Raw genomic sequence first — 20,817 nt, 5'->3', positions numbered from 1 at the left:
GCACCAGGCACAAAAGTGGGACAAAAATACTTCAAACCTCAGCTCGGAGCAGCGTGGGGCCGAAGCTCCAGGGAGCCCAGAGCTGGGGAAACCATCAGGGCCCCCCCTTGCAGCTCACTGCTTGCGTTCAGAAAAACACCTCCAAAATTAAAAATCTTAAGGCTGACAAGGCAGGAGCTGCTGGGGGGGGGGGGCAAATCCCACTGAACGGGTCAGGAAAGGGCTGGGACGAGCCAGAGCACGGCCACAGAGCCCCCCCGGGGGGGTCCCCAAGCACCCCCCCGAGACAACAGACGCGGCGAAGAGCCGCGGATAAAAAAAAATACGCGCCCCTACAAAAAGGGGGTTGTGTTCACAGTATGAGCGGCACCACGGGGGGACGCGGGATGGGACGGGGGGCACGGCTCCCACTCGGCCACATCCTCACCCCGCAGGGCCCCGGCGGTTACGGCCCGGCCGTGCCAGGGGTGCAGCCGGGGCCGGCTCCAGCCCCACGTCCCCGCCGCGCGCCACCGGGGCCGCGTCCCCTTGGCGGGGTCAGTGCAGGACCTGCTCCAGCTCGTACTTCTCGCAGAACTTGCTGGTGAAGGGCAGGCAGGTGAGGTACTCGATCCAGCGCCAGTTCACGGGGTAGACGTAGAGCCAGACCACCAGCGAGGCGAAGAGCCCCACGAAGACCAGCAGGGACACAATGATCATGGCCCGCTTGCGGTACTTGTCCACCGTGCCGAAGGTGATGTAGGGGAGGAAGGCGAAGGAGAGGAGGAGGCCGCTGAGGAAGCCGAAGAGGTGGGCGATGTTGTCGATCCAGGGCAGGAGCCCGCAGACGAAGAGGAAGAGGACGATGCCGGAGAGGTTGAGGAAGGCTTTCCACGGCTTCTCCAGCACTTGCCAGCTCTGGAAGAGCTCCACGAAGAGGCAGGCCAGCAGGCCGAACTGGGACCCGGCCGGACCCACCTGGGGGACGGGGCAGGACGGTCAGGGACGGACACGCATCACCCGGCCACGTCCCCGTGTCCCCGGGGACCATTTCCCCCTGTGAATCGCACCCGTCCCCCTCCCACAGCGCGGCCCCCAGCCCCACCGCGCCGCGGCGGATTTAGGGCGCTCTGCGTGATCCCCTCTAAAGCCCGCAGGCTCCGCTGCCAGCAGATTAGCCATCTGCCTGCCCGCACGCACAGCGACACGTGGGGACATGTGGCCCTCGCCAGCCCCACACGTGGGGCAGAGACACCCCCCCCCCCCCCCTCCTCCGGGGCAGGAGCGGGCGGTTTGATTAAAAACACCCTTTTTATCCCCGGGGAGTTAAAATGGGCTCGGGGTGAGGCTTTATGCTCACAATCCCTGGCCGCAAGCAAGTTTGCTCAGCGCCCAGCAAGGTCCCAAAGCCCAGGGCTGGTTTGGGGGGGGGGGGGGGGGGGGGTCAGTGTTGAGAGCCCCCCCCCAGCCCGGCAAGCCGCCCTCACCTCCGCGCGGTACGGCAGGAAGATGGCACTGGCCAGGTTGCCCGTGATGCCGCTGAGGATGAAGATGATGGAGATGCGATGCCAGCCCGCCAGCTTCTCCAGGTCCCGCAGCACCGTCATCTGGAAAGTCACCGACACCAGGCAGTGGATGATGCTGGGGGAAGAGGTCCGGCGTTAGACCCCTTGCTCTGCCACGGCCCCCGCCCAGCGCTCCCTCCCGCTGCCCGGGGACACTTCCCTCGTCCCTCCCAGCCCGTCGGGGACCAGAGGAGGCCGTGCCCAAGGGTGCCGAGGTCCCCGATCACCCCATGGCCCCGTCCCAAAGGCACGGGGCCGCCGCTCACCCCGCGTGCAGGAACAGGGACAGCCACAGGCGGTAGAACTGGTCGGGGACCTCCGGGTTGAGGAAGGGCAGGAGGCCGCAGACTTCGTCCAGGCAGTGCACCTGGAAGGGCAGGCGGGGTTGGGGGGGTGCCAGGAGCTCAGCCCCCAGCCCAGCACCGCCGCGGAGAGAAGGATGGGGCTGCCGGGAGGCGAGTGCAGCGGCGCCAGGCGTCCGGCAGGGAAGGGACCCCAGAGGATGTGGGGCACCCGTGTCGCCCAGGCGCTGGGGAGGGAGCACCCCAGCACCTCCAGTGCCCCAGCAGCTGCTTTCCTGCCCGGGAGGTGCCTTTACAAGGACAGCGGTGCAACGGCTGCAGCCCTGCGTTTCCTCCTACTTGACATTAGCAAGCGAGGCCAGTAGCCGGGAAAGCCCCTTGGACCTGCATCCCCCCGTCTCGCACCGATCCCTCGAGCCCTGAGCCCCCCACGTTCCCCGCCGGCCCCTCTCACCTGCGAGCAGAGCGTTGCCTCCTCGTGGAAGTAGCCGTGCATGAACTCGCAGTACTCCCGCGTCGTGATCTCGCAGCTGGGCACAGGGCGGGCAGCGGGCTCGCTCGGGGCAGGGCACGCTCCCCGCGTCCCCCCGGGCATCCCGCAGCCACCACATCCCACCCCCGTTGCCCCACGGCCTCCCTTTCCCTCGCTGGCACAGCTCGGGGCACCAAGGGGTGCCTGGAGCCGATCCCAGCCTCGGTGCCCGCAGCCCACCTGCCCTTGGTGCCGATGCAGCAGGGCCGGCCCTTGATCTGGCAGTCCATGTGCGCCAAGCCCGTGTGGTTGGTTTTGGTCTCGTAGGTGCAGATCTACGCGCGGGAGGGAGAGGAACCGGAGTGGGGGGGGGGCTGCTGGAGGCCTCCTGCAGGCCCCCCCACACCCTGCCGGAGGCCACTGGCCTCCCGGGGAGGTCCCCTCGTGGAGGACACCGTGGGCTCTTACCGGCCACCTGGTGATGTCGTCCGGCCACACGTGGGGAGGGTTCGAGGCCGGCTCCTCGCACGTCCTGGTGGCAGGAGGAGGCCGTGGGGGTCACTGAGGGTCTCCCCCAGCACCGCCCTGCCCCTGACTTGAAGGGGCACAAGGCCTGCAGCCAGCCCCCCAAGCTCCCTCGAGGCCCACAGCACCCGACGGCGATGCGTGCTGCGCTGAGCCCACTGCAGCCACGACACCCCCCAGGTCATTTGGGAGTCCCCCCACACCTCACGTCCCCGCTCACGTCACCACCCCGGGGATGAGCACGCAGGGTCAACCCCAAGACCACGATGCTCCCCGGGTGGCTTTCAGGCTCCCCGTTACATTCAGGACAGACCTCACCCTAATTTCCCTACCTACCCCCGACTCTCCTACGGTGCGCGAGAGCCACCAGCCCCTTGGAGGGGTGACCTCACGGCACCCAAGCTGGAAACCCGGCCCCACGGAGCCCCCACCAAGCACCCTGCCCACACCCAGGCCACCACCCGGCCGCCCCTCGTACCTGGGGTCCTGGTGACACACGGCCCCCGACGTCCTTTTCTCGCCCGAGCCCATGGCCGGCGCGTTGGTGCCCGGCCACTTGATGAACGTCGCCAGCGTCTCCTGCGGGGACCGAGAGGCTCAGGGCGCGGGCACGCACACCCTGCGCGCATCCTGCGCCCCGCCGGCGGCACGCACCGAGCAGTCCCGCGGCAGCGTCTGGATGCAGCCCGAGTTGTCGTTCTGCACGCAGCAGCCGGAGCCGCGCTCCCGGTCCCGCTCGCGCTGGATGAGCTGCTCCACCTGCCGGTCCTTGCGGATGCAGGGCGAGAACTTGGCTCCCAGGTGGATCAGGTCGATCTGGAGGGAGGCGATGCTCTGAGGGGTGCTCCGGGGGCTGTCCCCATGTCCCCTGCCAGCAGCTGCCCCCCGGAGCTGCCCCCAGGACCCCCAGAGGACGGAAGGTGGGCAGGGACCAGGTCACCCCCAGCATCTCACAGCTGCAGTGCCAGGAGCAGGCAGGAGGTGCCCAGAGGGACATTTGGGGGTAACAGGGGCCAGGGATCGGGCTGGGACACGGGCTGCTGCCATGTAGCTGGGGGAGAGGAGAAGGGAGCACCCCGAGGACCCCCCCCCGCCTTTGGCTCTGGGTGGAGGACAGAGCCTCGGGCTGGGGGAAGGCCGTGTCCCGGCCGTCCTCTTACCGAGCTGGGCCCGATCCAGAAGTTTTCCTGCTGGATGTACTTGACGCTTTCGTACACGCCTTTGTTCCTCAGCACCTGCCGAGCAAGGCCAGGGTCACACGGCCAGCTGCAGGGGGGACACATCCTGCCCCGGTGCCACCTCCTGCAGGGGCTGAGCCCCGTTTTGTCCCCACGGTCACAGACACCCCGGGAAGGCTGAGCCCTGCTCTCCCCTCCCGCTCGAGCCGGCTGCATCCCTCACCCCTCTGCGGGGTGCTCAGGGCGCCGGCTGAGCACCAGGCTGGCTCTCCCAGCAGCGAGCCGGGTGACACTTTGGAGCCAGCCGTGTCACGGGGTACCCAGGAGGGGACAGCTTGGCCGGTAGCTCTTAAACTTACTAACTCTGTCGTCACGTGCTGGGTGAAGCCGATGGGAGCGATGCCGTACGTGCCGATGACCAGCAAGGTGATGAGGATGTGCACAAAGGTGATCCAGTAGGTGAAATACGGCCTGAGGAGCAAAGGGGACGGGGTCACGGACCCCAAACCGGGACGGCTGGGCACTGGGAGGCGAGTCCAGTTCCACCTGGGGCTGGGGGCTGTGTCCCCCCCTCACCGGTGGCTGTCGGTGTTCTCCAGCTGCGACTGCACGATGCTGCTGAGGCTGCGGCGGTACGTCCTGTTCAGCCACTTGCCCACCACCCCCAGCCCGTAGTAGCGCTTCTTGCGGTCGAAGGCGAAGTGCTTCACCTTGGAAGCGATGCGCCTGCCCCTCCGCGGAGCGGTGCCAGCGGAGGATGCAGCGAGCCGGGCACCTTCACGCCTGCGGAGAGGAGAAACCCCAGCGTGGCAGCCAGGCAACACCCCGCGGATAACCCATCCCGAGCTGGGAGGGGAAGGGCTGGGGGAATCCCTTGGCCAGTGCCCCACGGCAGGGACGGGTGGGGACATCGCTCCGACCGTGCCGGGGGGGGCCTGGTACTCACAGAGGGGGCTGCTCGCCCTCGGGGGACGCCCTGGCGTCCTCCCCCACCGAGTGCATGCGCAGGTAGGTGGCCGAGAGAGGCGGCGACTCGAAGACGTCGTCGGGCATGGAGTAGGTCTCGTCGTGCAGGTCCATCTGCAAGGGGCACGTGCAGATAGGTGAGATGCCTCCAACGTGGAGCAAAGCCACCAGCCGGTGGCTCGACTTGGCTGTGGAGCCCGGAAAAAGGGCGATCCCCGTGGATATCCCACTGACTGCACGTTACGGGGGCTGGAATGCCCCCCAACGACAGCATCGCGCCCTCCCGGCACCGAGGAGCGTCCCCGAGCCCAAGGCTCCCAGCGCTGGGCACAGCAGCCACCGGTGCCCCAAGCTCCCGGGGCAGGGCCAGGCACCGCCACCGGGGTCCCTTCATACCCCAAATACACCCAGAACCCCATTTGGGTCACTGACTGACCCCAAACCCCACTAAGAGGACGGGACAGCCACGCTCCCAGCCGCCAGGCGGGTGGCAGCAAGCCGCCGTCCCCACCCCACATTCAGCCCCCCCCCCAAAGGGGCACGGGGACCCCCCAAAATCCGACGGCCGGCGTGGAACTGCGCTTGCCTTACTGAAGAAGGAGGAGTCCAGGGTATCGGCAGCATCCACCACGTCCTCGTCCATGAAGCTGGGGTACACAAAGCTCCTCTTGTTGCTGCGCCGCTTCTGAGCCAGCGGCTCCAGGGCCGAGCGTCCCTGCGGCAGGGGGAGCAAACGGGGGTCACAAAGGGGGAGCCCCCCCGGTTCCCGCAGCGCCCAGGGTTTGTCACGGCCGCCCCAAAGCCCGGCAGGTCCCCTTCGGTGTCCCCTGCAGCAGAAGGTCTGCGGTGAGACTCAAAAGCCGCTTTTTTTCGAGGGGATGCCACGCAAGACAGTTCCACGCTGGTGGCAGTTTTCACCCAGACTTCTCTATTTAAGCAGAGTTTGGGTTAAAACAAAAACAACAAAAAACGAAACAAAAAAAAGCACCCTTCCCCCTCAAACCTGCAGCAGCAGAGCCAAAAGCCGAGAAACGAAGATGAGAGGGGAGGGAGCGGGCTGACAAACCAGTCGAGAAGGAGGAGAGGACCCCAGCTCCCCAAAACTCACGCGGAGGAGCGCGGCGGCCGCCCTGAAGCTCATGTGGGCGACCGACTCCCTCTTCCTCCGCGGCAGGCGGCCGTAGCCGGAGCGGGCGCTGTTGAAGGAGGCCAAGGACACGACGCCGGGGGTGAGCGGGGGCAGGACGTGGTGGGGCGTATGGGGCCGGTCGGTCTCGTCGGGGTGGCGGAAGGGACGGCCCCTGGCCAGCGGGTCCACGATCTGCGGCGCGGAGGGGACGCGTGGGTGCGCGGGGAAGCCGGGGCTGGCGGCAGGTCCCCGCGCACCTCCCCGAGCTCTACCTTGGGCATCTTGGCCGCTTTGGGCGACTCGGTGCCTTGGAAGGAGGGCGCCTCCTGGCTGGGCAGCTCCATGTCGCGATAGGCGGCCTTCAGCTTGCCGTACCTCATGCTGCAGTGCTGCAGGCTCCGGCGCTGCCAGTGCTGCCGCTTCCCCTCCCAGTCGCTGCTGACGCCGAACCACTCCGCCGTGCCCCTGGCCGCGCGAGGGACGCGCTCGTCACACCCAGAGGGACCCCCCCCACGGGGTGACACGTCCCCTCCCTGCCCTCAGGATGGGGATTTGGGGTCGGGTGGCTCAGCGCAGCACGGAGCAGGGCACGCTCTGGACCTGACTAGGGGCCCAGCAGGGGGATGCTGGTGTCGGGGTGCCCCCGGAGGGGAGCTCCGCTTGGCACCAGACACCTCCCCAGCTCCGTGCTGCTGCACCCCAAAGCTTTTGGGCAGCTCCTACATAAAACACCACCGGGACGTTTTCCCAACCCCAAATTTTCCCCAAACTATTCTACCGTTGGATGATTCCCGGGCTGAGCCAAATGAAACCCCCCGAGGCTTTCCTTTTGGATCCCCCTCCCTGGCACCCGGCCACCCCCAGCCCCCCGAGCCCTCACTTGCGGATGCTCTGGGACAGGGAGGTCTGCCGGCGAAAGCCCGGCCGCCGCTCCGAGCTGTCGCATCCCTTCGAGCGGGGCTCCTGCAGGCTCTTGCTCTTGCGGTAGATGGGGACCTTGGTGGGCTGGGAGGCAGAGCAGAGTGTCAGGAACGGAGCCCGGGAGGGCGGCGATGGGCGCCCCCGGGGATGGGTGCCCCCGGGATGGGTGCCCCAGGGATGGGTGCCCCAGGGATGGGTGCCCCCGGGGATGGGTGCCCCCGGAGCTCGCCGCTGCTCACCTCCTTGCGGGCGCCATCCTCTTCTGCCTCCCTGGGGGGGATGACGATGGAGAGGTTGGGGGGCTTCTTGCTCTGCAGGCGGCTGCTGCCGGAGCGGCTGCCCCCGTTCTTGTCGCTGGAGGACATCTCGGGCAGGCGGCGGGCGGCAGGCTGCGAGGGACGCAGCGGGGAGTCGGCGAGGGGGGGAGGCGTCCACAGCCCTACGCCACGTCCCCTCCTCCCCACCATGCAGGGTGAGTGCATCGTGCCGGAGATGTTGGCAGAGCACTAACCATTAACGGGGCTTTGCCCCCCAGAGGGGGCAGGGAAATGCTGCAAGCGCTTCCCCTCCTTGCCGGGAAGGACACGCGTTGCTCTCCTCTGATCCGGGGGGGGGGGACCACGACTTTGCACCACCATCAGCGGCGTTTCACCCCTTGGTTCCCTTCCCTTTCCAAGCGGGAGACCAGGATCCCTCTCCCCAGTATCTCAGGAGCCCACGCTTGCTTTTCACACGTGGGAAAGAGACGGAGCAACCCGTGGGCACCCCGTGGGGCAGGGGGTGCCCAGCGCTCCCCTCCGGCACATGCGTGCGCACGCCAGGCTCTGGGCCAAGGCAGAGCAGATGAAATCCTCCCCGTGCAGGGAGCGGGAGGCTTAGCGGCCAGAAGGTGGCTAAATCTTGGAGCAATCCCCTCCCGAGGGTCCCCACAGCCCAGCTACACGGGGCAGAGCCTCGTGGGTCAGCAGGGAGAGGTAATTCCACCTGAGCACCAGGGAGCGAGTCCCAGATCCTATTAGGGGCTCCCAGAGGGAGGCACAGCCCCGTGGCCTCTCCCCATCCTCCCCGGCCACGTGCCAGCCCCCAGGGGACCTGTGCAGGTCTCCCTCCTCACGAGCATCCCCTGCCCGGCACAGCCACGGGGCAGAGGGACCTCGGAGAGGCAGGAGAGGGACCTCACCACCGCAGGGTACCTCTGCCCTGGCCCCTCTCTGCCCAGGACCCCAACCACCAGCCCGGGCATGCAGCCCCATAACTTGCTCTGCTCCCATGGGGCTGCTGCTCCCCACCACCGCGCAAAGCCCGGCCTTAGGAGTGTGGCGTCCCCACGGGACCAGCTCCCCGGGGAGGCCGGCACCAGAGGGCAGCCACCAGCCTCCGCCGGCGCCAGCCCAGCACACCCAATGCACGGGGCTTCACATCGGGGCTGGTCTCCCACAGAGTTTGGGGGAAGGGTGAGGGTGGGGAGGGACGCCGAGGACACGGAGAGGTGTGCGTGGCAGGGGGAGTGCTGGATGCCACCCAAAAGGCCCTACTGGCGTGTCCCGACCTCATAAGAGTGGCGGGGATCCCACGCAGCGTGTCTCGAGGGCGGACGCCGGCGGTGGCCTCCTCCTTCCTCCCTCTCTGTCCTTCATGCAAGGCGGCCCCAGGGCACGGCCAGGCTCCTGCTCTGCCTGGCGGGAGAGATGCTGCAAGAAAAAACACAGGTGAGAAAGGGTCGGGGCCGCAGGAATCACCGGCAGCAGGAGGGGGAGGGCTGGGTTTGGCCGCTCCCTGCCGGGAGGACGAAGAGCCGAGAGCCACGGCTTCTGGGGATGGGGCCGTGAAAGCAGCAAGGGAGCTGGAGAGCCAGGATAAGGCCAAGAGGAGCGTGGGGACGTTCCCTGGGGAGCTGCCGGGTGCCAACAGCAGGGCAGGATGCTGCGGGACACAGCCACAAAGCCGCAGCACCGCTGGGATGGGTTTGGGGCGGCCGCAGGACATCGGGGACCCGCTGCAGCCGCTGGACACGGGGCGAGGACACGCCACGCACCTCACTCTGCTTGTCACTGGGCCACCAGGCAGGGCAGGAGGGGATTTCTCACCCGCTGCTGCCAGCCAAAGCTCTCAATGAGCGAAATATTTGTGGAAAAAAAAAAAAAAAGAAGGCAAGGAAGAAATGCAAGCGCCTCGCCGAGGTGTTTGATGACTGCCGGGCTGGGAGGGCGCCAGCCAGACGGGTCCAGCCCCAGCAAGCAAAACTTTCCGTCCCTCTGGTGAGCTGCAGGCTCTGTTTGTTTTCCTCCCGGGGCAGCCAGCAATGAGCTCGAGATGCCAGCTGCAGGCAGGGCTGGCTCCGGAGAGCCCGAGGAGCTGGAGCCGGGGCTGGGGATGTGCCAGGGACAGGGACGGGGACGCGGCAGTGGGAGCCGGGTGTGCCCCAGGGCACCGCTGTGGCCACCAGCATCCCTCGTCCTCCTCCTGCTGTGCGTGCACCCGGGGCCGGGCAGCCCTAACCCTCTGGGCACCCACAGTCCTGGGGCACTTCACACGGTGCTGAATTAACCCCAAATTCAGCACTCAGCAGGAGGAGGGGAGCAGCCGCTGATGGCTGAGGTCCCCTCGGCCACCCCGGCGCGGTGCCAGGCAGCACCCATCGGCCAGCACAGCACCCAGGGTGCCAGGAGCTTCACCCAGGGCCAGCACAAAGCCTCTGGGATGGGGCTGGGAACACATTTTCCCGTTCCCCACGCGTTTGGCACCCGCACCCAGCCTTCCCAGCGCTGGCACAGCCCTCGCCCTGCGCGCTCGGCGTGAGAACGGGCTATCCCGTGCCCGGAGCAAGCCTGGCAAGAAGGAGCAGGGCTCCGGCCGCCACCAGCTCAGCCCTTCATCCTCTTAACCCACAGGACAGAGGGATTTTGGTACTGCCACGGTCCTGCCCCCACCAGGATCACCGTGGTGTCCCCAGGGAGCCCAGCCATGGGTGAGCGAGGTGGCCCCCGCTGTGTCTGTCCGCAGCCGGCAGCAGGGACAGGAAAGGGAAGTGAGAGGTGACACGCCGCGCCGGCGTGGGGGCAGCTGTGAGCAGCGTGCTGGGGACAAGGGGGGGTGACACCGCCCGGGGGGGGTGACCCACAAGGGGGACGGCACCTGTGAGCACGGCCTGAGCTGTGCTGCGAGCTGGGAGTGGGGTCCTGGGGGCACCTCGGGGTGCAAAGGATCTCCAGGGAGAGGGAAAAACGCCCTGGGGACCCCGCAGAGAGCAAGCAATGGGTGTGGGGGATTTACCCCGAGTGGTGACCGGGAGGAGGATTTAGTCTTCAACCAGGCGAGGCTCAGGGATGACTCCCAGCCCTGGGCTGAGCCACGAAGAGATGCTGACCCAAGGAAACACCCAGTGATGGAAAAAGTGACGCAGCTCACGCACGGCATCAGCGCGGGCCGTGCCAGGCGTCTCCGAGCCAGAAACCAACCGGGCAGCAGAGGGCCCAGCGGCAGGGCCAGCAGCAACGCGCACAGCCACGGTACGAGACACCGGAGACACCCCTCCGGGGCAGCCCTGCCGGGGGCCGGCTGTCCATTAGCGAGCGGCGTGCTCGTGAATCATTTATGGGCACGCTCGAGCCATCCTTCAACGGCGGGGTCTCGCCGAAAGGCGCTCGTGGTCGTCAGCCTCCCGTTCCCGCGGGGCTTGCAACTGCGGGTGCTGCTCGGGGAAGTCCCCGGGGCGCGCAGCAGCTGTAGGACCGCGGGGCACCGGGATCACGCCGCAACCCCACAGCCACCCCCACAGCCACCCCCACAGCTGGCTGCAGCCTCCCGCACCGGGTAAATCATTAACGCCCAGCACGGATCCAGCCGGGGCCGAGCTCGCATGCCGCCGCCACCACCGGCAAATGAGCAAAGCCTCGGCGCGGGCAGACGGGACTGTGTCGGCGAAGGAAGAGGGACAAAACCCGCCCGGTCCCACGGGACAGAAGGACGTGGCGCTGCCCCAGCTGAGGGCTGGTGACTCGCCGGTGCCGAACGCGACACCCGAGGGGTTTCGCTTCGAGTCCGACACGAGGACAGCGACGTCTGTGGGGACATTTGGAGCTGCGGGGGCCGCTCGTGGGCAGCCAGGCGCGCAGCACAAGTGCCCACAGAGCGCCGCAGGCATGCGCGCTGCCTCTCAGGGGCTTTAATCCCCATCTTCAGCACGGCTGCCTCTGCCCGGGGCCGGCAGCACGCCAAGCGAGCGTCCCCCGACCAGCCCCGCTCCCTTTGGGGCTCCTCAAGCAATCCTCACGAACCCAAAACCTCCTCGCCCGCGAGCGGCCGCGCGGGGCAGGAGCCCGACAGGTTCCCCGGGCGCACACCTCACGGCGATTGGGAAACCCTCGGCGATTTTCCTTCTCCTAAGCCGGGCAGGACGTGAGGCAACCCCGGCGCGGTTTGTTCATCCCGGGCGAGTTTCAAGTGCTCGGCACGCCCTGGAAGGAAGCAAAACCACGCAGCCGAGATAGAGCGTGCCGGCCCACGGGGCCGCGCTGCCAGCTGCTGATAAAGCTGCGCCAGCCTTCCTCCTCCTCCTGCCACGGGCACGGAGCTCCCTCGGCTCCGGGAGCGAGGGCAGCCCCGCTGCTCACGCCGGGTCCCCATCACAAGGGGCTCACCTCGGGGGCACGTGTGGGTTTGGGGGATGTGGCACCACTAAACACGGGGCTCCCATCCCCATATGTGGGTGCACGTCCTGGCCACCCCAGCATCCAGCTAGGGACGCCTTCCCGCGGTGTGGCCCCGCAGGAGGACGGTCCCACCGTCAGGAGCAGCCCTCTCCCCACGCCAGCCCTTCCAGAAGCCAGGTTTCCCCGGCAGCATTCTCGGAAGAAGCCGCTATCTGCACGGAAAGGGAAGGACTCGCCCGCGATAACCGGCCGGGGACCTTCCCACCCTGACACAGAGCTCTCAGCGCCATTCCCTTCCTTCCTGGCTTCCAGCAGATCCACGCGACCTGGCAGCAAAACCACCCGGAGCAGGTGGTGCAGCACAAAGCCACCGGGCTCCCCTTAGGGCTGCCACGAAGCCGCCCGGCTCCGGAGATGCTCCTCCGGACGAGCGGCTGGGTGGGCGCTGCTGCAGGACGTGGCACCGAGCCCCCCGACCCCGCTCGCCCTCTCCTCTCCTCCTCGTGCTCCAGCCCGGGGCCGACTCGCACGTGGAGGCTTTGAGGCACCGCCAACGGCTTCCGAACGAACAAAGGGCAAAAGTCTCCCGCGGGCAGCGCTGGAAGCCAACGCGGCACGAGCCCGGCGAGCAGCGCGGCGGCGTGGGGGCTGCTCCCCTGAAGTTCCTGCAAACCGTCCCAAAATCCCGGGGTGTCCCGTGCAGCAACGAGGTGGGGGCACCCAGACAGCCCTGGGTGACAAATGTCCCCCCCACGTCTGTCCCCGTGCCAGGGTTTGCTCTTTGTGGGCCCATCCCTCGCATGGGATTGCTGCAGCCCCGCGTCCTCCCTTGCGCAGGCACCCCGTCAGCACCGCAGCGCTCCCCGAAAGCTTTTGTAGACCCTGCCCCCATTTCCCAGGCTGCTGGGATTAATTAACCCGGCTCGGTTTTATCTGAGAGCTGCTCCATTACCCGGAGGTTCAGTTCCTGGGTAGCCTGCCTGAAATCGGGGGCTCCCACGCGGGCCTCGGCTCCGGCAGGGCTGGGAACGCCACGGGTTGTTCCTGGGCTCGCTCTCGCTTCCCTGTCTGAAGCGAAATTCTTTGTGTGAGAGGGCAAGGGGCGGACGTTTCCTCCTCTGGTTCTGCAAAACGCCGTGGCTTCGATAGCAGCTCGCAGAGGGAGGGCACAGCCGGCACCGACAAACTTCCTCAATCCTCTGCTGCACGGTTCTGAGCGCGCCGGACAGCCGGGAGCAGCGCCGTGCTGGGCGAAACGCCCCACGGGGGGGGGGGGGGTCCCGTGTCTGCTGAGGGCCCCCCCCCAGCTCACAGCACCCCAGGGAGGCGGCAGCAGGAGGCGATGCTCAGCCACGTGCAGGACCTCAGCTCGTCCTGTGCACAAGATGAGCCACGGGCCCTCGGTGGGGCCCCCAGCATGGCAAAACGAGCCGGAGCGAAGACCCTCGGCCAGCAGCTCCCTATCTCCTGCAGCAGGCTGCTTATCGCAGCGCAGCCACCCCCGAGGCTTGCGCCGTGTGCCCCCGCCCCCCCCCCCCCCCACCTTCCCTCCCCCACAGCCTCAGCGGACCAACATCAGCCCGTTCCTCAGCCTCAGTTCCTCCCCTCCCAAACTCCACGAGGCCAAACCCTCCCGGGAAGGTCGGCGCAAGGCTCATTGCTCCCCACGGGAAAGCCCCGCCGGGAACGGTCCATCCCTCCCCGTGCCCATCCCCATCCAAGGCGGCACGAGCACGGCACGGAGGGCTCGCACACGCACGGCTGCTCCCCGCGTGATGCCCTGCCTCCAGCCCTGCATCGATCCCGGCCCCGGGGGGACGCCCAACACGGCTGGAAGATGCCAAGCCCTTCTCCTGGCCCAGTGTCAAGCCTGGAGTGCTCTTCGCCGGCATCCCCCTGCCCCGTCGCCGTGGATGCGTGCCAGGAGCACACTCTGCAGCCTCTTGGGTGCCAAGAGCTGCTCTGCTTCCCTCCTCCTTCTCCTCTTCCTCCTCTTCTTCCTCCTCCTCCCAGCACTCTCCCCACCATCATTCCCAGCCCAGGGACGCTTCGCCCCTGGGGGTGCCCCGGTCCCGGCTCCCCACGTGCTGGGTGCCCGCCCCCAAGGGATGCACAGGAGGCACCCACGAGGCTCAGGGACCTGCCCGAGCCGCCCGCCGCAGCTCCCACGTCAGGGACGGTCGCTCCCAGCCCTCCCCCCAGCCCCAGCATTCCTGCAGGCCGGAGAATTCCAGGGATCACCGAACCAAATCCCCGGCGCAAGCTGCCGCGTGACGCACGGCGAGCGGAGGCACCTCCGAGCCAAGGCAGGCTGTGTGGCAGCGGGCACCGGCCCCATCTCCCAGCCAGACAGAGGAGGAATTATTCATTTTAAGTGAAAAACAACAAAACGACAGACCGCTGGAAGGGGGGCCCCGGCGCCCTGGGATGGGATCAAGGAGAGACGGGTGCCGAGCGCATCGGTGCGCGCCCACGCTCACCCCTCTCGCCACGGGGGCCTCCCACGCTGTACAGACAAGGAGCAAGAGGCTGGTGTGCCATGGATCTCAGCAAGCGACCCGGCGTCCCTGAGGTCCCCCGGTGTCCCCGGTGCCGCAGGGTGGCCGCTGTGGGTGCTCGGGCCAGCCAGGTCCCACGGCAGCACCCAGCTGCACCGTGCACGGCCCAGACCCAGCCGGGTGCGTTGCAGGATCCGGCCACAGCACCCAGCCCGGCGTGGGGCTGCCAACGCTCTCCTCGAGGTGACAAGCACGGCGTTTTGCCGACCGTGAGGCTTTTTGAGTCATTCGTGGCATCGCACAAGTGGGGAAACCGAGGCGCTGTGCGAAAACGAGCCTCCTGCTCTCACCCATGGCAAAACCCACAGCAAAACGAGGGCAGACAGGGTCCGGGGGGGCTGCTCGGCTGGCAGGCAGCACGGGTGGGCGTTGGGGTCCCCCCCCAAAAAAAAGAAAACCAAGCCCCCAGCATCACTGCAGAAAGCCGGGGCAGGAGCGGGCAGAGGGAGGGGTCGGTGCCAGCCCCGCTCCCCAAACCCCAACCAAAAGCCTCGTTAGGAGAGCAGCAGCCAATAAACCGCCTTGGGTTTGTTTGTGTTTGTATTTTTTTTTTTTTTTTAAAGCGATTATGTGAGAAAAAGGGGAAGAACGCCAAGGTTTTCATGTACGCTCGCAAGGAGAGGTGCAGCTTTCAGCACTCGCCCGGAGCCTGGGGAAGCGGCCGTGACCCTGAGCACCGAGCCTGCCTCCCGGCTCCTCGCTCCGGGCCCGGCGGTCATTAAATAAAAAGCTTTTCATAAGCAAAGAGTTTCCGAGCCCGTCGCTTACGGGCTCCTGTAGATTTAAGAGAAGTAATCAGGCTGCAGCCTTTGCACGGAGCCTGCTCCCAGTCCCCCAAAATCGGCGACCAGCAGCTCCGCGGGGCTGGCAGCGGGCCCCGGGGCCGTCCATCCGTCCGTCCAGCTGCCGCCTGGGATGCAGGGGGAGGCCAGACCCCGCTTCAATTTAAAAGGTTTGGAGGATTTTGCCCAGCAAACAAACCGGCTGGCGAAGGTGCACGCAGCCCCCCCCGGCCCCGGCGGACGCGTGGCCCCCACTCCCCCTCTGCTCCTTGCTGTTCGCTTCGGCCGTCAGCGCGGATCTGAGCCTGCCCAGGAAGCGGCTGCTTTCTGCCGGAGACACCCCAAGGGAAGGGTGCATTTGGGGTCCCCCGGGGGTGTCTCCGGCACACCACAAATTAACCGGGGGCGACCCCCAAGGCACAAACCCCCCCACCCCGAGGCCAGCCCCGTGCTCCTCGTCGCAGCCAAAGCCCAGAGCCGGACCCAGCCCGAGCTCCCCTGTGCCTCCAGCTCACCCCGAGGGGCTTTGTCCCCGCAGTGAGCCCCCAGCAGCCCTGTGACCCCCGTGGGATCTCAGCCCCACGCGGTCCCACCAGCAGGCGCCCACCCCCATTGTTCCTCCGCCACGCGCCCGACGCGCCGAGCGCTCCCACGTGCGCCCGAGAGCGACGCCGGCGAGGTCCCAGGGCACAGAACCCGGGGTGCCCCCACCCCCCGGCCGTCCCCGATGTGCTTTTCTGCCCCTTTTTACCTCTCCCCCAAATGGGGGGGGTCCCGCAGCACCCCCCCACCTGCGCCCTGTGGGAGCCGGGTGCACATCACGGAGCGCTGGGGGGGGGGGGGAGGATGAGGATGGGGATGAAGCCAGGTGCTGGGTTCCCAGCCCCGGTGCTGGGCTCCGTGCCGCCGCGATGAGCTCAGCCTGGAAATCCCCGGGAGTGACCGGCGAGAGGTGCCGGTGACGCCACGGCGGGGGCCGGGGGCTGCGGCTTCCCCAAAAGGACCCCCGGGGGACCCCCCCTGTGGGGTCACCAGCACCAGGCTCCGCAGGGCTCCGGGCCTGGAGGGGGGGGCTGGAGGGTGTCGGGGGGGGGAAAGGGGATGGGGTGCGAGGCTTTGCCCCAAAACAGCACGGAGTCACCCCAAAACAGTCGTGCCTGGAGCTGTCCGTGCACGGTGCGCCCCAGCCCATCGGTGACCCCACGCAGCCCCCGGGGGGGTCGGTTTGTTTACAAAGGGCTCGTGGCCGCCCATCGGCAATATCACGAAAACCCCCAAACCAGCACCAAAACCGAACCCCACACCCCAGGGGGCGGCAGTCCTGCCGGGACAGGCTCCCCAGCAACGTCCAAATCGCCCCAAATCCCCCCAAAACAGCGCCCAGCCCGGTGCCAGCCCTCTCCAGCACCCCCTCGCCCCGGTGCTGCCGCGAGCATGGGTCCGAGCCCCGGAACAACCCCAAAAGCTCCCGCTGCGCCCCGTTAGGACGGAAAGGGGACCGGGGACTCCCTGCCCCAACCGGGGGGGAAACGGGGGGCACAACGGGGGGCTGGCGCCCACGCGTGGGGGGGAGGGCGTGGGGTGACCCCCACCTCCCGAGCCGGACCGGGGGCCGAGAACCAGCCGGGAAGGAGCCGTTGTTGGGGGATCCCGAGCCCCCCGGTGCCCCCCCGGTGCCCAGCCCCGGTCCCCTCCCGGTGACCCCCCCCGGTGCCGTCCCACACGCCGGAGCGGGGCGGAGGCGGAAGCCGGCGGGAGGCGGCCGGGAACCAAGCGTGGGGGGGCTGCCGGGGGGGGTGAGAAGGGAAGCGAAACACCGCGGGGGCACCGGGACCCCCCCGTGCCGCCTCCCCCCCGGTCCCCGCTCACCTCCACGCCGCCGCCGGCCCTCGCCCGCCGCCGCCGCTCCCGGCCACCGCCGCCCCCACCTGGAGGGGCGGGGCCAAGGGGGCGGGGCACCGCGAGGGCGTGGCTAAGGGGCGTGGCTAAGGGGGGGGGCGTGGCTTCCGGCCGGGGTCCGCCCCGCAGAGCGCCCACTGCCGGTGCCACCCGTGGGTGCTGCCCGGTGTCACCCATGGGTGCTGCCCGGTGTCACCCGTGGGTGCCCCCAATGTCACCCGTGGGTGCCACCAGTGCCACCCCTGGGTGCTCGCTACCCCACCAGCCACTCACAGAGCCCCTCTGGGTGCTGTTGCCCCCCCCCCCAGCCACCGGGTGACCCCCCCGGGGGGGACAGCACCGAGGGCGGATTTGGGTTTCCAGCCCCTGCAGGGGATCCACAGGGCGCCCTGGGGCCACGTGCTGCGGGACCGGGTTTGGGGTAACAGCAGCAAAGGGGATCCCCAAGGGGGCTGGGCACGGCGTGCCGAACCCCATCCCCTCCGAACCCCATCCCCTCCGAACCCCATCCCCACCGCGGGGACCCCATGGGGGCACGGCGGGCACGGTGCGGGCGGGCACAGCGGGGTGGCACCACGGGTCCAGGCACGTCCCCGTAAATGCGTGACGCATTCATGGGCTGCGGAGCCGGGCTCTTGGAGGTGCTCCCGGAGGAGTGACCAGAAAGGGAAGGGCTGAATCGAAGGGGAAATGCCTCTGCTCATCCCAGCCTGGGCAGCTTTTCTCAGAAATCGGTCTTGTGTTTAGATTTATCCCACGCCTGATGCTGAGACTGGGTGCTGGGCATGGGGGCTGAGACCTTTGTAGGTTGGTTTGGGCATGGGGAAATGTTTGGGGTTTTGCCATGAAATAAAAACTCACCTCCCACCTTGCTGCTGGCCAACGGCAGGCAGCGCTCAGTGGGGCCAGCACCAGCCAGGACCGTGCACAAACTTTGTGCCTTGCTATTAAAAACTGCAATTTTCCTTTCCATTTCCCTTCCCACAGAGGGACACCTCACAGCACCCCGCTGTGCCGCCGGGGTTGTGCCGAGAGTGTCCCTGGGGGTCGTGGATCAGCTCCAGCCCGGGCGCACGGCGTTGGCATGAGCACATCTCCAGCAGACCCACTCCAGGTTCCTGGTGGGAATAGGGAAGAAAAAGCTTTCGGGTCCTCCCGGCTCGTTGAGGCTGTGCTGGGACACGGGTGGAGGAAGGGGAACCCCCTGCTCTACCAGGACCTCGGGATGGAAAGGTCCAGGCGTGGAGCCGGGGGTCTGCGCCTTGCCCCGGGGGAGCCCTGCGCTGGCCACCGGGGGTCCCAGGAGGGGGAGACCCCGCAGGGTCCCCCCGCAAAGCCAGCAGAGAGTTGGGCAATAAGGAAGCGAAGCAAATGACCGAAAAAACCCCAAGGGTGCAGCGTCACCCAAGGGTGTTGAGTCAGCGTGCCGGGACACCACGCGGACGGCTGGAAGTGCTGGGGCTGGCTTGTCCCCAGGGAGGGGACGCGGCGCTGCGCTCCCCGTGCTGGCTGACCCCGGTCTGGGTGTGCTAAGGCCCGATGGGGACGGTGGGGACAGTGTCTGGGAGGTGACCCAGCTGCGGAGGGGCTCCGAGGTCTGTCACCAGCTCCTCTGGCATTTCAGAGTCACAAAGATGGGCAAAATATCCCATTTTCATAACCCTGTTGTTTCTGCCCCAAAACCCCACGCTGCTGCCCTGGGGCTGCACTCCAAGCTTTCATTTCCCCTACACACCGACCCCTTCCTAAACCAGGACTTTTCTCCCCTGCTGGCTCCCCACCAGCCCCCAGCTGCTCGTGGGACCACCCCCCCCAGGTGCATCCCTGTGTTAAAGCCCTCCTGTCCCCGGTGCCACCAGCAGCCCGGTGCCACCAGCATGGCCGTGGCCAGGAGCTGCCCGCAGCCGGTGCCGTCTCCCGCTGCCTGCAGCGCTGCCGTTCCCGGCACGGACGGCAGAGGCCAGGCCATGGCCGCTGCAGGCGCTGCTGGGAGCAGGATGGGAGCCGTTCCCCGCAGCAGCAGCAGGGGATGCTCAGCCTCTGGCAGTGCTCAGCACCCTCGTGGCACTCGCATCCACCCCACGCGCGTCCCATGGGTGCCCAGCGTGGTGGCACCGCTGTCCCCGCCGCCCAGCCCACGCGTTCTGTCCCTGTGTTGGGATGTTGGTGTGGGGGTGAAGCCCTCCCCGAGCCGTCCCCGCTGGCCTCGTGGTGCTGGTGGTGGCGGTGTCACCTCGCTGTGCTGTCCTCGGAGCTTGTCACGGTGTCCTCGCCCCCCTGCACAACGGGCACACACCCGTCACCTGCCCATGCCGTGTGTGGGGGCTGCCCCTCACTGCCTCTTGCAGCCCATGAGCCAGCCCTGAGGATTTTCCTCCCCCGTGAATGATTCCTGGCCAGGCAATAGGGCTGGGGATGTCCTGGCTTGGTGGCGAGGCTGGGGACCAGAAGATGCCACCTCTGCCCCATGCCCGCCATGAAGGGGTGGCATGGGGAGGAGGCAGGATCGGAGCGGGCGAAGCGCAGCGGCACGGCGGAGGAGGTGACCTTTGCGAAGCGATCCTCCTCGCCTGCTGCTATTTATCCAGCCTTCCCCGCAGCTCCTCCTGCTTGTACATGCTGGCAGCTCCGCTCCGCAGCTCCCCGGAGCCCTCCGTGGGCATCCAGCTGCCCGCAGCCCCTGCCTCTGCTCTGGGCTTCCACAGTGGCTGAGCCCCCCCGCTCCCTCTTTTGGTGGGGGTGAGGGCACGGGAAGGGCTCAGACCAAGCAGGATTCAGCATCCCCCCTGTGCAGGGTCCCATTTTCCCCCAGGGGCGATGGCAGAGAGCAAGGCTGGAGTGCCACAACAGCCGCTTCCCCGGAGCATCCTCATCGGCACCCTTGTCTCTGCAGGCACCCGGCCTCTCCGTGGGCACCCGATATCTCTGGGTACCCGAGGTCTCTGGGCACCCCACCTCCATGGGAACTCTCCTTCCTGTAGGACCCCCTGCCTCTGCGGACACCCCGTCCCTGCAGGCACCCCTCTGCCACCTCTGGTCCCACGTTGCCTCATGGCATCAGTGCCTTGTCACCCCCCAGCCATCATCACGAGCATGGTTTTAAAACTGGGTTCCTGCAGCTGCCGGGCCCAGTTCCCAGACCCCGATTCCTGCTTTTTTTCACCCACCCATCGCCAGCAGAGCCAGCGCGGATGTCACCTGGTGCCCCAGCTGGGGACAATGCCACGAGGGACATTGGGAAGCAGCGTGCTCGCACCGCTGGTTTTCTTCCTCCTTCGCTCTTCCTCAGATCCTGTGAGTCCATCAGGGTGTGCGGTGACAGCAGCTGCCTCACCCTCCTGATCCATTTGTGTCCCCCCCCCCCCCCCCAAAAAAAAAATGTTCTCTTTATTCTGTTCCCCCCCAAATTTAAAGCAAACCCGCTTAACCCGTCCATGCCCTGCTGCCCTTTGTGTCTGCTCTATTGTTAGCCTTTACCAGGAGAACAACGAAAAGAGAAAATATTTGTAGTCACTTATTGGAAGATCCCCAAAATAGAAAGTGAATGATTTGCACGATTGCTTAGAAAAATGTCCCTAAAAGAAATAAATCCCTGGGCTGCCCTGCTCAAATACAAAAGCACTCTGATGGACAGAGCCCCGGGGCTGGTTTATTTCAGGGTCTGTTCGGACCGCCAGCCTCAAAACTGATGGAACACGCAAAGAGCATCCGTGAGGTGGCTGTCTGAAGCTTTCCCTTAAAGAAAATACACTCGGCGATTTTCGTATTATTATTTATTTATATTATTCACGAGAAGGAGGAGGAGGAGGAAGAGGAAGAGGAGGAGGAGGAGGAGGAGGAGGAGGAGAAGGAGAAGGAGAAGGAGAAGGAGAAGGAGAAGGAGAAGGAG

At 67.1% G+C, this 20,817-nt stretch overlaps 2 protein-coding genes across 3 annotated transcripts; one reads left to right on the top strand and one right to left on the bottom strand.

Moving 5' to 3' along the window:
- Positions 1-530: 530 nt before the first annotated feature.
- RHBDF2 (rhomboid 5 homolog 2) lies at positions 531-16,985 on the bottom strand. Of its 2 annotated transcripts, XM_035342188.1 has the most exons (20): positions 16,899-16,969; positions 11,381-11,494; positions 8,587-8,728; positions 7,277-7,426; positions 6,997-7,121; positions 6,389-6,581; positions 6,096-6,308; positions 5,574-5,702; positions 4,968-5,101; positions 4,598-4,804; positions 4,381-4,492; positions 4,004-4,078; positions 3,498-3,659; positions 3,322-3,422; positions 2,787-2,850; positions 2,559-2,653; positions 2,301-2,376; positions 1,811-1,911; positions 1,467-1,620; positions 531-957 (listed from the first exon to the last, which is right to left on the bottom strand). In XM_035342188.1, the coding sequence occupies exons 4-20, from the start codon at positions 7,400-7,402 to the stop codon at positions 538-540; spliced, it is 2,487 nt and encodes an 828-aa protein (XP_035198079.1). In that variant the 5' UTR covers positions 7,403-7,426; positions 8,587-8,728; positions 11,381-11,494; positions 16,899-16,969; the 3' UTR covers positions 531-537. The 2 variants fall into 2 exon arrangements, with proteins under 2 accessions (XP_035198079.1, XP_035198078.1); XM_035342187.1 differs by lacking the exon at positions 11,381-11,494 and having other exon boundaries at positions 16,899-16,985.
- LOC118175711 (vegetative cell wall protein gp1-like) lies at positions 12,644-14,633 on the top strand. The gene is made up of 2 exons (XM_035342192.1): positions 12,644-13,812; positions 14,315-14,633. The coding sequence occupies exons 1-2, from the start codon at positions 13,032-13,034 to the stop codon at positions 14,458-14,460; spliced, it is 927 nt and encodes a 308-aa protein (XP_035198083.1). The 5' UTR covers positions 12,644-13,031; the 3' UTR covers positions 14,461-14,633.
- Positions 16,986-20,817: the final 3,832 nt, after the last annotated feature.

Source organism: Oxyura jamaicensis, chromosome 18, assembly GCF_011077185.1.
Source record: "Oxyura jamaicensis isolate SHBP4307 breed ruddy duck chromosome 18, BPBGC_Ojam_1.0, whole genome shotgun sequence".
Classification (NCBI taxonomy): domain Eukaryota; kingdom Metazoa; phylum Chordata; class Aves; order Anseriformes; family Anatidae; genus Oxyura; species Oxyura jamaicensis.
Note: the sequence above shows the minus strand (reverse complement) of the source record. Positions and strands in the feature narration are given on the sequence as shown.

Bases quoted from the DNA above. Each gene is read 5' to 3' on its own strand.
- RHBDF2 (XM_035342187.1), bottom strand. From the start codon at position 7,402: ATGTCCTCCAGCGACAAGAACGGGGGCAGCCGCTCCGGCAGCAGCCGC. The intron at 5,102-5,573 runs GCAAGCGCAGTT...TGCCCCTTGCAG, and splicing joins ACTCCTCCTTCTTCAGTAAG to ATGGACCTGCACGACGAGAC. The intron at 2,851-3,321 runs GTACGAGGGGCG...TCCTGCCACCAG, and splicing joins GTGTGTCACCAGGACCCCAG to GACGTGCGAGGAGCCGGCCT.
- LOC118175711 (XM_035342192.1), top strand. From the start codon at position 13,032: ATGCTCAGCCACGTGCAGGACCTCAGCTCGTCCTGTGCACAAGATGAG. The intron at 13,813-14,314 runs CCACGAGGCTCA...TGCTCGGGCCAG, and splicing joins AAGGGATGCACAGGAGGCAC to CCAGGTCCCACGGCAGCACC.